At 44.6% G+C, this 17969-nt stretch overlaps 1 protein-coding gene across 1 annotated transcript; it reads right to left on the bottom strand.

The window, feature by feature from the left end:
- Window positions 1-2457: 2457 nt before the first annotated feature.
- steap4 (STEAP family member 4) lies at window positions 2458-16118 on the bottom strand. The gene is made up of 5 exons (XM_078538456.1): window positions 15981-16118; window positions 12636-13072; window positions 5222-5749; window positions 4115-4279; window positions 2458-3489 (listed from the first exon to the last, which is right to left on the bottom strand). Exons 2-5 carry the CDS (start codon window positions 13065-13067, stop codon window positions 3229-3231), a joined length of 1386 nt encoding a protein of 461 aa, XP_078394582.1. The 5' UTR covers window positions 13068-13072; window positions 15981-16118; the 3' UTR covers window positions 2458-3228.
- Window positions 16119-17969: the final 1851 nt, after the last annotated feature.

Here is a 17969-nt window from a genome sequence, read left to right as displayed (position 1 = left end):
ATGTGGGGATACGTCGGGCGTGTGTCCCGACGTCACCCTGCGTCATTTAGATTTTCAGTTTTGTGGGTGCGCAGCCGAATCGGTTGCGGGCCCACCGAACTGTCAACGGCCTATTAAGGCCATTAAAAAACTAAATAACTTGATTGATGGATCTGCCCGTCCAGGCTTAGGGCTGGAGGGCAGGCCGGAAGCTCAGGCGGGCCTCGGAAAAAGCATGAAACCTCATCCATGGGTGGGGTGAGGTTTCATAAGGGCTTTTAAATGTTTATCAAATGTTTAAAAAAAAGTTAAGGACATGTTCCAACTCATGTGACAGTGTCACATGAGGGGACATGTCAGGGAAATGTTTTTATTACGTTTCTGTCAACTTTTTATTCATAGCTGATCTCCCCGAGGCAGCATTTTGCCTCGGGGAGATGTGTGCGCTCTTTCGCGCACGTACACGAAAGACTGCATTCCCGGATGAGGGAATACCCATGCACAGGGAGCGCATAGCGCTTCCTGGCGGATGTCACACTGGGCAGGCATTAATTGGCTCGCCCACATAAAATGGGGGTGCCCCCCCCCTCAACCGGGGGCGCCAATTGGAAGGCTGGCCACTGGTACCCACTCCCGCACATCCCTCCTGACGGGGGGAGAATGTTTCCCAATGAGAATTTGAATTAAATCAGTGGTGGTAGGTATAACTTCAGTAGTTTTCAGGTGTGCAGAGCAGAGGCAATGTAAGATCAAAAGGCAACTGTAAGCCTCCAACTGGTCCAACTGGCTCCACAGCAATAAGAACCTCATTTTGAAATTGTAAGGTGAAAATGCTTTGCCTGGTGTTTGGGTAAGTCAATAGGCTGCTGTTGCCTTAATGGAGATCAGTTTGGAAATTAGTTAAAAGCTATGATAGTTGTAATTTGTAGCCATGTACATATATTTTAACCTGTGTAAATTAATAAAGTGTTTCAATTAGATTAATGTAAAGCCTCGAGAACTGATGGTCTGATTTCTGAATTTAAGATCGCATCTCAAACATAACACTTAAAATTATAGGTTTTGACAGTTGTTTAAAATTTCCATCTGGGATTTTTAAATAACTCCGCTTTACCAACTGCATTGGTCATAACAAGTGACTGTTAAATATAGAAAAAAGAAGCTAGTTTGAGGCTGCCTAAGCTTATTTCATGTGGGATCTTTCCAACCAGCAATGGTGAAGCCTTTTAGTCCATCGCTGTCTTCACTGTAGAAGACACAAATAACGTCCCAGAAATATTGTAAATCAAGAAGCAGAAGGGAGGGAGGAACTTAAAACAATTACAATCACCAGGAAAAGGGTACTGAAAAAAATTTTAAAACTAGAGGCTGACAAGTCCTCAGGACCAGATGGCCTGCATCCTAGGCTTAAAAGAAGTGACTGTTCTGATAGTAGCTGCATTGGTTGTAATTTTCCAAAATTTCTTAGTTTCTGAAAGGGTCTCATTAGATTGGAAAATAGTGAACGTAACTCCTCTATTCTAGAAAGGAAGGAGACAGAAAGCAGGAAGCTACAAGCCAGCTAGCCTAACGTCTGTCATAGGGAAAATGCTAGAATTCATTATTAAGGAGGGTATAGTAGGGCTTCTAGAAAATTTTAGTGCAATCAGGCAGAGTCATCATGGTTTTGCGAAAGGGAAGTCTTGCTTGACTAATTTATGAAGTTCTTTGAGGACATAACAAGCAAGGTGTATAAAGGGAAACCCGTGGATATGGTGTACTTGGATTTCCAAAAGGCATTTGATAATATTCCACATCAAAAGTTACTACACAAAATAAGAGCTCATGGTGTAAGGGTAACATATTAACATGGATGGTGGACTGGTTAGCTAACAGGAAACAGAGAGTAGGGATAAGTGGGTCATTTTCGGGTTGGCAAGCTGTTACTAGTAAAGTGCCACAGGGATCAGTGCTGGGGCCTCAACTATTTACCATCTGTCAATGACTTGGATAAAGGGACCAAATATATGGTTGCTAGATTTCCTGATAACACAAAGATAGGTAGGAAAGTAAATTGTGAGGAGGACATAAGGACTCTGCAAAGGGAGATAGATAGGTTAAGTGAGTGGGTAACAATACGGCAGATGGAATATAATGTGGGAAAATGTGAATTTTTCCACTTTGGCAGGAAAAATAGAAAAGCAGTATATTTTTCAAATGGAGAGAGATTGCAGAACTCGATGATACAGAGGGATCTGAATGTCTTGAAAAGTGAATCACAAAATGTTAGTGTGCAGGTACAGCATGTAATTAGGAAGGCAAATGGAATGTTGTTGTTTATTGCAAGGGGAATAGAATATAAAAGTACCAATGTTTTGCTTCATTTATAGAAGGTATTGGTGAAACCACATCTGGAGTACCGTATACAGTTTTGGTCTCCTTATTTGCAAAAGGATATAATTGCATTAGAAGCAGTTCAGAGAAGGTTCATTTGATTAATTCCTGAGATGAAGGGTTATCTGATGAGGAAAGGTTGGACAGGTTGGGCCTGTATCCACTGGAGTTTAGAAGAATGTGAGGCGTTATTATTGAAACATGTAAGATCTTGAGGGGACTTGACAGGGTGGATGTTCAGAGGATTTTTCCTCTTATGTGAGAGACTAGAATGAGGGGACACAGTTAAGACAGAGACAAGGAGAATTTTTTCTCTCAGAGGGTCATTAGTCTGTGGAATTCTCTTCCCCAGGAAGCAGTGGAGGCTGATTCATTGAATATTTTTAAGGCTGAACTAGATAGACTCTTGATTGACAAGGGAGTCAAAAAGTATATATATATGTTCGTACATGTGTATGTTCATGTGTTTGTATGTTCATATGTTCGTATCAGTTTGTGGTGTATTTGAACCCAGTTCCCAGAGGCCATAGATCACTTGCAAACAAACACTGTGCAGGAGAAGACTGTTGAAAAGAAAAACAAAAGGGTCCAATTCCCCATTTCTCTGGGCACACCTCCAAATGACTATAGAAGCAGGTAAATAAACTACAAAGTGCTTCTTTACACCCTCCACCCCCACTTTTAATTGCTGCTTGAATGCATTTGCTTGGTCCAGGTGCAAGTGTTCCATCCAGCTCAAGGAAAAAGACATAGAAACCCTGGGTGAGGGATCATAAACTTGGCATTATGGATCTCGGACCATTTGTTCTCTGTTTTGTGTTCATGAAATGAACGCTTCCTAGGCTTTAAATAAAGGAAAAACACCCCAAATATTCTTCATATAAATGATGATTTGTTACTGCAGACTTTAATTTTTGGCTTTCTCTCCCAGCCCTGCCGGATCCTGGTGATCATTTTGTCTACACATGGTGTTATGAGAATCAGCTTTAGAACCAGCACAATGCAGGGAATCAACATGCCCAACATGTATGCTTGTGGAAGCCCCCATCTATACCACTTTGATTGCAGAAATCTGTCCCAGCCAAACAGTGCAGCATGTGCAGTGCACAACAGGAGTGTTATATAGCCCAGCTTGGACTGTAAGACAATGGAGAAATCATTTAGTCAGTTCTCATTTCCAACTGTAAAATACATTCATATCCAAAATTTTAATTGATATTGCTATTTTCCAACCAAGACAATTCCTGTCACAGATGTAACTTTAGACTTTAGATAAATATATCTCCAAAAAATAAATAAAATCATGTGCATTTTGATACAAAATGAAATCATATAATTCTTTATAAAAGTTGTATTTTTCTTTATTAATTGAAAGGGTCAATATAAACCTTTAAGCTGTACTCATTTCAAATGCATCTGCTATGGATTCCCACCGGTTCTCCAACCAATGGATGTGGTCCCCGTCAGCCTGACAAAATCTTGGCCATTGAGTTAGATCAAGCGCCTTACATTGTTGTCCTCAAATGCTGACAACACTTGTCATATCATAGTTAAGCCAAAGCTCATTTTTTTGGTTCAAAATTTTGCAACAGAGAAACACACAGTGTTAATATTTATTCCCATAGTTTCCCATTACGGAATTTGTCATAGCTGATAATCTGTAAAGTATGTCTGCATACTGGGGCCAAAAATATTGTGTCGTATGATGCCTGTAATAATAATACACACATACACACACACACACACACACACACACACGTACCTGCACAAATCGGAACTCTCTCCAGTTTACAACATTGCTGACTGATGGAAGAGAAGTGATGCCCAGCAAAACGTAAAGACCAAACCCCAGCATTCCTAATGCAAAATACAGGTCAACACGCCAGGATAGCATTTTGTTTAACTGCATAGTTTTATTCTTCTTTGACTGCAAGGAAGAAGAGAAATGTCAAAATAATGGTGTGTATAAAGTGTAAGGTGCAATATAACCTTGGAGTTAAGAACAAGCCCTTCAGCCCCATGAGCCTGCATTCAATTAGATCATGACTGAACTGTATGTCAACACCAACTACACTTATTAGCTCCTAAAACTTTGATACGTTAAAAAACAAAAAGTTATTGATCTCAGTCTCGAACGCTCCATCTGTCCAACTATCTACAGTCTTTTTAGTTTTAGTGGCCCATTGAGGCAGACCTATGCTGCAGTTTCTGCTTGTCATCCGCTTGCCTCCTATCAACCATTGATGCAATTCTCTGAGAGTGGCTAAAACAACAGAGGGGAGAGGAGTCACTGCCAATTTAGGGGGAAAAAAATTAGTAAAATTTTGACAATTCCTCTCCAATCCATGAAGAGAATCAAATCAGTTTGAGGAGAATGCTGTGACTGGGGAATACATTCCTGGTACCTTCCATATGTAACAATGTCAGTCACATTCTGGAAGTCAGCTGCCCCCTTTTTGAATGTTTGCAGTGAGTCCACTCCCTGCATGCGCCAGCAATTTGTTCCACAAATTTTCTGTGAAAAGCAGTACCTCTTGACAACTAAATTAACCTTATGCTTACAGAACTTATACACATATCTCTAGCTACGTAACACAAATACCAATAGTGGGTCCACTGGCACTGAACCTAACCTTTTCATTATTTTAAGGAGTCAGTCAAATCTTTGAACATTTTGTTTCTCCGGAGCATAAAGGCCCCAGTCCATAAGCCAATGTGGTAATTGAGGGCTTTTAAATTAGGTAAAATCCGTATTTTTAAAAATTTGCATATGATCATGCAAGTAATTCATCCTAACACTCTAATTGCTTCTGTGGCATTTGTGTAAAAAATGTCCTATGATAACAACACACATGGATAATGTTATTACCTCTTCAATCATTGAGTGCATCCAGCGCCATCTAACCGAGTACCTTGTGGATATAATGAATGTGTAGAGAACATGAAGGAAGGCATAGGCAAGTGCTACAAGTCCAAGTTGCTTTCGACACAACATCCATCTGTCGAGCCAGTCGGGGAATCTCTTGTATTTTGTCCCTCTGTAGAGCTGAATGAATGCAGCAATCACACCCGGCAGATAAACTAAGCTAAGTAGGATTAGGGAGACATTTGGGAAGATACGATTAGGAATGGAAATTGCAAGCCGATAGGAAACATCATTATTTTCTTTGGCATAGGGATAGATTACATCAATCACCACGCAGTAAATGAAGAAGAATACTGTGAGACCAGCCGTTATAGTAAGTGGTAGTCTCCACATTGGAAAGAGCTGGAGAGGGTAGTTCTCCAGTTCTACAGCTGCTAGAAGGGATCCTTGGTCTAAAGGAGTGAGGCCTATACTCCTGGCAACATCCATCACCAATTGTTTAGATTTATTGTCATCCCCACAGACAAAGACCTGAAACAAAAAATGATAATTTTGATCAGTGGTGAAAATACTGTTGCTGCAATTCAATATATTCAGCTCAAACTAGTTGATATTGTTTTTAAAATAGTTAGTTGATCAGTGTAGACAATAGTTTTAGTCGATCATTACTAACATCACTTTCTTCATTTCCATGTGCATATATAATTTTTTCAAGATGCATCAAATAAGGTGTCACATGAAAGGTTGTTACACAAAATAAGTGTCCATGGCGTTGGAAGTAATATATCAGCATGGTAAAAGAATTTGTTAAAGGGCAGAAAACAGAATAAGAATAAACGGGTCATTTTTATGTTGGCAAGCTGTTACTTGTGGGGTGCTGTAGGGATCAATGCTGGGGCCTCAATTACCACAATCTATCTTAATGATTCAGATGAAGGGACTGAGTATAATATAGACAAATTTGCTGACGATACAACCCTAGATGGGAAAATAAGTTATAAAGTGCTCGTAAAGAGTCTGCAAAAGCATATAGGCAGGTTAAGTGAGTGGGCAAGAAGGTGGCAGTTGTGAGTATTCATTTTAGTAGGAAGAATAGAAATACCGAATATTTTTTAAATGGTGAGAAAGCATTAAATCTTCCGAAAGCAAAGTGCTATGAGTGCTGGAAATCTAAAAATAGAAAATTCTGGTAACACCCAGTGGTGAAAGAAGCAGAGTTAACATTTCAGGTCGATGATCTTTCATCAAAATTGTAAAAAATTTAGAGATGTAACAGGTTTTAACCCAAAGGGAAAGGGTTGGTGGGGAATGGTAGGAAAGAACAAAAAAGACAGTATCCATTTAATTTCCTGTATTTTGACTCTAACCCCATCCCTTCCATCCCAGAATGATGATTGGGTTCCTTTTTTCCTCACTTTCCGCCCCACCAACCTCCACACTCAACAGAATTCTGCCACCTCCAGTGTGATGACACCACCAAACAAATTTTTCCCTCCCCTTTCAGAACTCTGAAAGAAAACTGTTTCCTCCATGACACCCTGGCCCACTCCCCCATCACCCAAAACATCCCGTCCACACTCCATGGCATTGTCCAATGCACTGCAGGAGATGCAACATCTGCCCTTTTCCAGCTCCCTTCTCACCACCCAGGGCCCGAAACACTTCTAGGTGACACAGTGATTTACTTGTACATATTTCAATTTAGTTATCTGTACTGATTTCTCACAATATGGTCTCTTGTATATTGGGGACGCCAAATGGAGAGTGGGTGATGGCTTTGTGGAACATCTCTGTTCAGTCCACAAGCATGACCCTGAGCTCTAGGTTGACGGTAATTTAATTTTCCACCCTACTCCCACTTGACCTTTCTGCCCTTGGCCTCTTTACACTATTCTAATGAAGCTCAACGAAAGCTCAAGGTACAGCAATTCATTTTTCGATTGGGCACTTTACAGTCTCTGGACTCAACATTGAGTTCAACAATTTCAGATCATAATTTCACCCCTATTTTTTCTTTGTTTTTGGATGGCAGCTGTTGGTGATGATTCTGTTTTTCCCATTCACACCTTCTCTAGGCCTATCTTTTGTTTCTTCACTTGCCCAGCTACTATCTCCTTTTGTCTTGCACCATTATCTCTTTAGTCATTTAATTTCTCCTGTCTTTCATCCTATCACAGACCTTCCCTTTTTTTTTCCCCTCCCCCTTCCCTTGCCCCTTGACTTCCTTAAAGCCTACTTTAAAACCAACCTTGTCCAGTTTTGATGAAAGGTCATTGACCTGAAATGTGATCTTTTAAATTTTGGGGTGGAATTTTCTATTCTGATCCTAATTCCGTAGCGGGGGGGTGGGGCAGGAACCGGGAGTGTTTCTCGCCGTGGAGGCCTGTGGGAATTCATGCCGAATTGCATGATGCTGGCCTAATTAATTATGCAGCCATGGGGTTTCTCGACATGGCAGCGCGGGCTGGATGGCGTGTGTCCTGCTGTCATATCTGGCTGCCATATTTAAAAGGCACCCAGATATCTACTTACCCACCATTGAGGAAGGAGACGGCCACCGATCACAGGGAGCACCATTCCCCCAGATTCAGTGACACATCCCTGGAAGTCCTGCTCAATGCAGTAGAGGCCAGGAGGGGCATCATCTACCCCGAGGATGGAAAGAGAAGGCCAAGCCATTAGGTCAGCCCTGCATGAGAGGAAGTCTCCAGGGTGGTCAGTGCCCAGGGTCTGCACCAGAGGACTGCCCTGCAATGCCGCAAATGGATGAACGACCTCATCCGCACCACCAGGGTAAGTGAACCCTCAACTGCTCACACTCACCTCACTGAACAGTGCAGGGGACATGGGCCTCAGCGGCAAGGGCACCATCCATGCGGCCCATGCATAAAAGAGCTACTCAACGTGATAAGGTGATGCCTCATAGCCCCACTGCAGTCCATCTAGTCTGCAGGTGCAGAGGCCACTGTGGGTCCCTGACCTTTCTACACAGAGAGCTCAAATGTTGTTTGGGAGGGGGGGGAGGGAGTATCCGGTGGGGGGGAGGTGGGGGGAAAGAGGGTTAGTGTTGAGTGCACCAGCTAATCACTGCTAATGAGGTGCCTCTGTGAGCCTTATACTTCTATCTGCATGGGCTCACCATTCTGGATGGTGCTGCCTCAGAGCCTTCTTGACAACTTGCAGTGCATCAATCAGATGGCACACAATCCTGTGGGTTATTTGTAAGACTGGAAACATGAGAAGGATACATGAAATCCAATTGTTCTCAACTCCACCTTCTCTGTTTGCACAGGAAAAGTTGAGACATAACAGGAGAAAGAGAGAGAGAGAGAGAGAGAGAAGACAGGAGGAGCCGGCCTGACCTCAAGAACCTTACTGAGTTCAAGGAGTGGGCAGCCCAGTTGGCAGGGGAGGAACCAAGCCGAGCCTGTGGTGATGGAAAGGTAGGTGGGCAGCCTCCATCCAGTAAGGACCCAATGCATAACGTAGTCACATGGAAACCTAAGGTCATGCGTTCCTCTATGTTGGAGGCAGCTCATGCAGTCAATTACTCACTCCTTTCTCACTTACAGGTGCCAGCAGGAAGAGGACGACGAAGAAGAGGAAACCCTGACCAGCAGTTCCTGCAGCCCACAGAGGACCGAAGACTTTGGGGCGGAGGGAGAAAGTGCACCTGTAGAGGTATCACCACATTCACCTGCATCCTCCGCCAGCACAGAGACACATACCTCGGTGGATATGAGATGTGGTTCAGGCCAGGTCTCACATTCTGGTGCTTACTGCACGGACGAGTGTCCACAGCAGGAGGGGGCAGGGTCAGGTAAGCTCACCGGAACTTGGAGGACTCCTGGGGAAGAGGCATCTGAGCTGCCCAAGTCAGGTGAAGAGCCACTGGGATGGGGCTTTCATGAGATGTTGGGGAAACTACAAGAGGTGGAGGAACATCAGGCAGAGCTGTTGGAGGCCTTCAACAGAGAGGCACACGAGGCGGAGGAGTCTGTCCACCTGCTGGATGATGAAGCTGACATGTTCGCGCATTGAGGCCTCCATGAGGAGGATGGCAGACACCATGGAGAACCTGGCCCAGCAAAATGCACAGTTTCTGCTGCAGATGTGTGCAGACCTGCACTCTATCGCTGTAACCATGGGTGAGCTTTTGCAGTGGCTACACAAGAAGGGGATGGGGCACATCGACCTCCCGCCAGGTGCCCCTTCCCCTCAAGGAGTCCTGTAGGGGCCCTCAGGCACCCAAAAGGAGGAGAAGTGGCTGTTGGATGCCCCTGGGACCTCCACTCAGGATTCTCTGAGTGTGTCTGGCCCTTCAGACTCCCCTTTGCCTGTGACCCCTTCAGCTTCGTCCTCTATGACTTCAGAGGGGGCAGCTGCTCCACAGCAGGACAGCCAATGTAAACAGGGTTCCTCCATGCCTCGGCTCTCCAGAGGACGGTTGCCAATGTCACCCAAGACAACAGGGCAAACTGGTCAGCAGGCTGTCTCCAACCCTGCAGTGGATGTTGGGGGAGCACCTTGAAGAAATGGTAGGGAACGCAAGATTAAAGAAGTTTTGATTTTACATGTGGTTGCACGAGTGCACTATGATTGTTAATGTTATGACACCTTTGTAATTAGAATACACTTGCATTTTAATGAAGTCTGATGTGGTTTATTTGCGATTTGTTGTCCTTAAGCCCGTGCGCAACCCCCCCACCTCCACCAACCCACACACCTTCAGGGGAACACCCTAGTCTGGGTCTATTCGCCCAGAATCACGCATGAACAGAAAGGCAAAGGTCTTTGCCAGGGCCCTTGCAAGCCATGTGCAAGAAGTCTCCCGTGCATGTTGAGCCCTTGTCTTCACATGCTCACCTGTCTCAAGGCCCTAGCATTGTAAATACTATATACTGAGGTCCCCCTTCAGTTGTCCAGTTGAGATGACCTGCCATTCCAATGATGATCCAAGTCTCATGCAACATCTTGAAATATCCACCACGAGGCTCTAGTTAGTTGCGGCGGCCATGGTTCGAGTAACGTTCAACGTGCTTACCTTTACCCCTCCCCCATTGACCCACACCCTACTCCCCCAATAACCATTGACCCAGGTGTAACTTTGACCTTCCCACAGCTATCCTTCACCTGACCCCCTTGGCCTTCCATCCCATGCAGGTGAATGTCCACATCCCCTACCTTCCAGAGGAGCCCATCCCTGTTACAATAGACATGCCCCCTGTCATCCTGTTACCCTCAGAATCCACTTCTCCTTCCATTTCTCCTCCAATAACCCTCAGTGCCCCTTCACCCGTCATCACCCTACTGGCTCCCACTGCTCCCTTTAACCCTCACTATCCCTTTCTATCACCAATTCCCTCAGTCTGCCCCCCAGGACTCATCAGCTGACACCACGTACCCCTCCCTCTAAACCCTTTTACTCCCTATTCCTCCCCTGCCCGTTCACACCTGCAGACCCCACCATGCCCGTTCACACCTGCACAACCACCCCACGGCCTGCACTCTACCGCAGCCCTTCCCACACTCTTGCTCCATACCAGCTCACTTATTCCACAACCCTTGCCGCATCTCTCTCTTTCTCCTACCACTCAAACCTCCCCTGCCCATTTCTAGGCCTCTGCACCTGCACCACTCTACTTCTCCCCATCTATTCCACCGCTCCTCAGCACAGACTATCGCCGTTCAATAGTACCTCCTGCAGCTGTCCACCTGCAGCTTGAAGATCTGCTTCCTGGAAGAAGCTGCAGCTTGGAGATCCACCTCCTGGAAGATCCTGCAGCTTGGAGATCCACCTCCTGGAAGCTCCTGCAGCTTGAAGATCCACCTCCTGGAAGCTCCTGCTGCTTGGAGATCCACCTCCTGGAAGCTCCTGCAGCTTGAAGATCCACCTCCTGGAAGCTCCTGCAGCTTGAAGATCCACCTCCTGGAAGCTCCTGCTGCTTGGAGATCCACCTCCTGGAAGATCCTGCAGCTTGGAGATCCACCAAGATCCACCTCCTGGAAGCTCCTGCAGCTTGAAGATCCATCTCCTGGAAGCTCCTGCAGCTTGGAGATCCACCTCCTGGAAGCTCCTGCAGCTTGGAGATCCACCTCCTGGAAGCTCCTGCAGCTTGGAGATCCACCTCCTAGAAGCTCCTGCAGCTTGGAGATCCACCAAGATCCACCTCCTGGAAGCTCCTGCTGCTTGGAGATCCACCAAGATCCACCTCCTGGAAGCTCCTGCAGTTTGGAGATCCACCTCCTGGAAGCTCCTGCTGCTTGAAGATCCACCTCCTGGAAGGTCCTGCAGCTTGGAGATCCACCTCCTGGAAGCTCCTACAGATTGAGGATCCACCTCCTGGAAGCTCCTGTTGCTAGAAGATACACTAGACATGTTCCGGACCGGCCTGATATCCCGCTGGCAGTGTGGAGAATTGGACAGGGGAACACAATTCCGGTTGGCCCTTCATCTACATCCCATTAATAGGATGCAACACAGTTTCACGCTGGCCTTTGGTGGAAATGGTGATCTGCCATGACGGGCGGGAATGCATGGTCCCACTGTTATTCCATGCCGGCTGGAAAGTGATTTCTCAGCTCCTGTTGATTTGATCCCACCTGCCCACCCCCCTACTCCCCCTCCCTCCACCCCCATAGTGCCACCTACTTTGGGCGGGGTGGGGTGGGGGCCTGGAAAATTCCACCCTTGTTGTTACAGGGATTTGGGTGTCCTTGCACAAGAAAGACAGAAAGCTAACATACAGATGGAACAAGCATTTAGGAAGGCAAAATATATATTTGCCTTTATTGCAAGGAAGTTAGAGTACATGAGTGAGGAATTCTTGCTACAATTGTATAGGTCTTTGATGAGGTCACATCTGGAGTACTGTGTACAGTTTTGGTCTCCATATCTAATGAAGGATATAACTGTCTTGGAAATGATGCAATGATTAGATTGATTTCTGCGATGAAGGGGTTGTCCTGTGAAGGGACATTGAGTAGGATGGGCCTATAGTCTCTGGGGTTTAGAAAGCTGAGAAGTGATGTCATGGAAACATTTAGGATACTGAGAGGGCTTGAGAGGGTAGATGCTGAGAGGCTTTTTCTCCAGCTTGAGATCTAGAGCTAGGGGGTATAGTCTTAGAATAATGGATTGGCCATGTACGACTGTAATGAAGAGAAATTTCTCCACTCAGAGGGCTGTGAACCTTTGGAATTCTCTACCACAGAGGAATGAGGATGCTCATTTGTTGAATATATTCAAGGCTGAGATCAATATATTTTTGGACTCAAGGAGAATCAAGTGATATGGGAATAATGGGGGAAGTTGGAGCTGAGGTTGAAGATCAGCCATAATCTTATTGAAAGGTGGGGCAGGTGCAAAGGGCCACAAGGCTTATTCTTGCTCCTAGTTCTAATATTCTGATCTTACCTGACTGCTGGCATCCAGGCTGCCTGACTGCAGGGCCCAGGCTGAAACTGTATTGAATCCCTTCACCACATTGGCTTTGGGAACCAGCTGAGACAGATACTGTGCATTGGACTCAGGGTATTGGTTCATTCTGAGGTTGTTGCTTACATCCACCAGCACTTTTCCTTCTAGCAAATCAGACAGATGTGGGATAAAGTCATAGCTTTCCCTGTGAACTGCCAAGAAAATGACCTTGGATGTTTTCAGAGCCTCTGTGTGGTTAAACACTTGTGCTCCACTTGGCAGCAGGGTGGAGTTCTTTGGGTCTCGGCTACCAAATACCACTGGGTAACCTGACTTGAGCAGTCTCATGCCCAAGGATCTGCCAAAGTCCCCGGTGCCAAAAATACAAATTGTGTCCTGCTTATGGGCATTTTCACCAACTCCGGCCATTTTATCTGTAAAAAGAAACACATAAAAGTAGATGTTATCCTTATTGAAGAATCTAAAAAGATAAACTGGCGTATGCTAAATTATTTTGAAGTGAAGGCACAGGGAATACTAGTTGCCAATACCACAGTAAAGTCAGGCTAGTAAGTTCCAGTACAATTTAGGCCAGGCATAATGTATATTCCCCATTACATTTTAGCATTTGTTACCTCTCTTCCTCCACTGTATTTCTCTGTTTTCTTCTTTATCTGTATCCCATTAGGAACAGAAGTTCATCAAAAGTAGTAAAATAAGCCAGGCCAGGTAAATCAAATAAGCAAACTCGTTGAAAATGGCAGTTTTCTGAATTAAATGTCACGTATATTAACTATCTGCCTTAAAAATTTTCTCTATGCAGGGCAGGCAGCTAGTTAAAATCATTTGAGTGATTTTCCACAGGTCTCAATTTTAACCTGTACCCCTGAGCATGGGTGATGCTGAAGTCCTCACAAGGAAAATTTAAACCTCCCCGCATCGGTCTTTCCTCCCTCTTCCGATTGTAAGACCCACCTTAATCCCTTCCTAATGAATCACCATTCCTAGCATCACCATTCTCTTGACTTCCTACATTCCACTCCCACCTGCTGAGCTGCTCAGGGTGACCAAATCTTGATGAAAAAATTATGGGACATTTCAGTGTAGGGCACCCTGCGAGCAGGCATAAGATGCTGGTGAACCGTTTGGGTGGGAGGGTGGAGTGTCCCCAGCAACCCAAATTGGGGGACAATCACCTCAATTACAAGATGATCCCATAAAATCTGGGATGGTTAGTCACACTGCTCTCCCCAGGCACAAATTCACCCACTGTTGCTTCCTGCTGATTTTGGGCTTTGGATTTAGAGGTAGGCCTATGCACTTGAGGCCTGGATTTTAAAATCTCCACAGGCCCCAGTGACAAGGCCGGGCATTTTGCCAGTCACCTTGGCCCCGAGAGAGAGGGAGGGGGTAGGGCAGACAATGTCACCGAGAGTGCTTGAAGTATCCAAGGCCTCCAGATTTTCAGGAGCTACAGCAGGAGGCCTGACAATCTGATTACTTGACAGACTCATTCACAGATTAGAGTGCATCCTCAAACAGTTTTGCATTTATATAGCACCTTTCATAACTTCAGGGTATCTCAAAGCACCTCAGACCCAATGAGCTTCTTTTGAACCATGATCACTATCGCAACATAGAGAAATGTAGCTGTCAAGGCACACACAATAAGGTCTGACAAACAATAATGTGATAAATGACCTAATAATTGTTTTTCGGTTGTGTGGTTGAGGGAAGAATGTTGGCCCAGGACTCCAAAAAAGTGGAGGTCTTTGTTGAGCAACTGAAAGCAAGTAGGCAAGCAGTAGGCAAATTCTCTTCACCTTGGATGGGAGGTTGGGGGGAATGAAGAGGTGCAGGGGTGTCTGGGAGGCTTTAGAAGGATGAATCAAGAAAATATCAATGTCAGGATAACCACCTCCAGGATTCAATGATGCAAGTGCTTTAATGTCATTACCTCAACAGCAAGGATGAAAAGTGATGTCTTGCTTTCTTTATTTCTCAGCACTACACCATGCCACAGTACTCCCTCCCTCCTATCCCTAGCATTTGAGAACACACTCCATGTGCTTCACCTCCAAACATCAGGGGATACTTCAATAAATCCTCTCTTGATTCCAATCACACATTTGCTTATTGCTGTTAGCTACACACCAGGCACAAGCAGCATTCTACTTTTACCTGGTAGCAACTGCAAAGTTTTTCACTCCTCTGATTATTGTTTGTCCATTTCATAATGGAATCACATTTTTGGACAGGACCACCTCCCCATCCTGCTCAGAAGTTCTTGCTGCTACTTCTCAATAAGTGCATTACAGGAAGTTTTCTCACACTTCTGCACAAGATTTCATAACAACGGTACAAGAGGGTGCAGGGCAGAGAGGGTGCAGTGGACAGCCACACAAAGTGGTTGTGGCATTTCCTATATCTGACTACACTGTAAAAAGATGGCTGTAAATTGCTTTGGGACATCGAAGGTTGTAAATACAAGCTCTTTCTTGTGCATGATGAATTGCACAGAAGAAGTGAGCATGAGCAGGGCTTAGTGGAAAGGAACAGTGGAGATGTCAGTCTTCAATGACTTCCATAATGAACACTGTGTATCCCCTCACTGAGTTCTTTGAATGCTTTGAAGAAGGCGAAGCAGAAACAGAGTGACTTCTGAAGCTGAAATTTCTGAATAAATATAGTTGGGTGAACTGTAAATAGATTCCAATGATCTGAGCACTTGCAGATAATACCCCTAAAAATAACAATTTTAAAAGACTGTTTCACACTTATACTACCTGGTTGTAAAGGATGAGACCACCACTGTGTGCTATTTCATCACTTTCCAGTAAAAGTATTATTATGATTCTACTGACACCTTAAATTCCGCTTATGTGTAAGGTAATGAGGCTCCTGCCTGCTTCAGGGAGCACCTGGGCCATCCTCAGAAAGATTCCCAACAAAATGATGATGGGTAGGTACATAACGAGGTAGTAAGCACAGCTCTGTGATTCCTGCAGTATTACTGCCCTGTTCCTACCCAGTGGAGGCATTTAATATTGACCCCGTAGTCTGCTCATACGTGAAGAATATCTACTTGAACTAAATACAAAAAGGCTACTAAAAATCTTTAGAATTATAACCTTGTATGAGTAATCAGCATAGGAAAGTAAAGGAAAAGGGATGAAAAAATTGAAACACTGACAATTTACATTTCACACATTTAATGATCTTCTGGCATTAAGTTTGGGTATTTTTAACTAATATACACAAACCAGATTTTTAAATTGTTGAAATAAATACATTTATGATATCTCTTTCATTTTCGTTTCCAACCGGATTGATCCTACTCACCACAATATGAAGTCTGTTAGATCAGAGATTGCCACACAGTTGGCTAGAAGCTCACATTTGCTGACTTGTTCAATCTTCTGTGCAAGCTCATCTGTTCGGTTTTTCAACTCTTTTTGCCTTTAAACACTTGGCTGTATGATTCTGGATTTCCTAATGTTTTCCTTTCTCTCCCCATCTGTCATTGCTAATCACACTCAAACTCCACCAAGATTGTGGGGAAATTCCCAATGGCCGTCAGTCTGTAATTAACTGTTCTTTCCCAGAAACGTACACCACAGAATTGTGCAACAAGCATTCTGACTTATTTCCAGAGAACACAGTAGTTACAACAACATACTGCCAGTGTACAGTAGATGTGTAATGGGCTTTAGAAGGCTGTCCAATACCATCAGATAAAGAATGTTACTAACCATACTAACAGTAGTACATGCAATTTATTTCAACATCATCTGCTTTTTAACTGCTATATAGTAAATGGTCTGTTAACATCCCGCAAAAAACAGTACATAAACCAAAGTTACACATTTTTTCAAATCTTGACTTATATCTTTGAGCTTATGAATTTTAATTTCAAATTCATTGTTTTACTAGCTGGTGAACCACTGTATATACCATGGGCTAAAAATGTGTTTGTCCCAATTTTGGGGTGTAAGGGTTACAATTGGTGACCTTCCCATGCTGGTTCTATTGGAAGTAAGGCAGCATACAAGCTTGGTGCTCCCAACTCATTTGCCTGATTGTAACGTGGGGTTGAGCAGGTTCTCCGCAGCTGGCACCCTCCTCGTACTACCAGTTGCCTCTGCACTCAGCAGGGAACTGACTAGCATTGTGCTGATAGCATGGGGTGCAGCTGGTGTTGTAATATGCCTTTTAGGGTATAACAACATGCCATCACTAGAGAGGAAGTGTGCCATGTGATCAAGCCTCAGTTTCACTTTGGCCTGTGAGCAGAAAACAGCATGCACATCTCTGTTGCTGAGGTCTTCAAGCTTTCTACCCTTATATAGCTGTTCTCATATGCCTAGTCTAAATAAATAAACCAACTATGTGCTTACACAATCCCTCATGAATGATTGGTGGGGATATCATTATAAAAACACGACAGCCAGCACTCTCGTCTTAGAGGCAGGTTGGCCCTCTTAAAGGGAAACTGCATTGAATAACATTGCTAGTATTTAAAAAGTTGGATAATGGTAGAGAGAGGGCTCCAGGGTGACAGCGGCAGCACTGGAGGCATTAATGGTGGAGGTGGGCAGCAAGAGAGATGCCATAGTTTCACATGGGGCCAGGAGGTCCTCAAAGATCACCTTCATAGGAGTTGGGAGCAGGTGGCCAGGGAGGTCATCTCTTGGAGTCTGGACCTGAAGACCTGGCAGCTGTGCCACAAGATGTCCGATGACCTCATGCAGATGGCCATGGTCAGTGAATGCATCTTCACATGACAGCATTATCCCACCACAGCGCCAACATCTCACACTGCTTAATGCACCACACCCCCATCATCCAACCAGCACTCACCTCTCTGCCGAGATAAACCTTCAGTTTATCAACTATGGCTGGCAAATCACCCAAACTTAGTGCAATACGATCACTAACACTGAGCCGGCTATCTTGCAGGATATGGTGGCACGCAATAGAAGGGAGCAGAGTAGAAACGGTAGGGGACAAAGACACATGAATTCTCTGAGCCCTGGGTAGAAGATTGTTCTCAGCATCATGGGATTGTCTGTGACGAAGTTCCTGTCATCTGGCATTGCTGAGAACAAAGAACAAAGAACAAAGAAAAGTACAGCACAGGAACAGGTCCTTCGGCCCTCCAAGCCTGCGCCGATCATATTGCCTGTCAAACTAAAACATTTTGCACATCCGGGGTCCGTATCCCTCTATTCCCATCCTATTCATGTATTTGTCAAACTGCCTCTTAAACACCACTATTGTACCTGCTTCCACCACCTCCTCTGGCAGCGAATTCCAGACACTCACTACCCT

Source organism: Cetorhinus maximus, chromosome 3 (assembly GCF_964194155.1).
Source record: "Cetorhinus maximus chromosome 3, sCetMax3.hap1.1, whole genome shotgun sequence".
Taxonomy (NCBI): Eukaryota; Metazoa; Chordata; class Chondrichthyes; order Lamniformes; family Cetorhinidae; genus Cetorhinus; species Cetorhinus maximus.
Note: the sequence above shows the minus strand (reverse complement) of the source record. Positions and strands in the feature narration are given on the sequence as shown.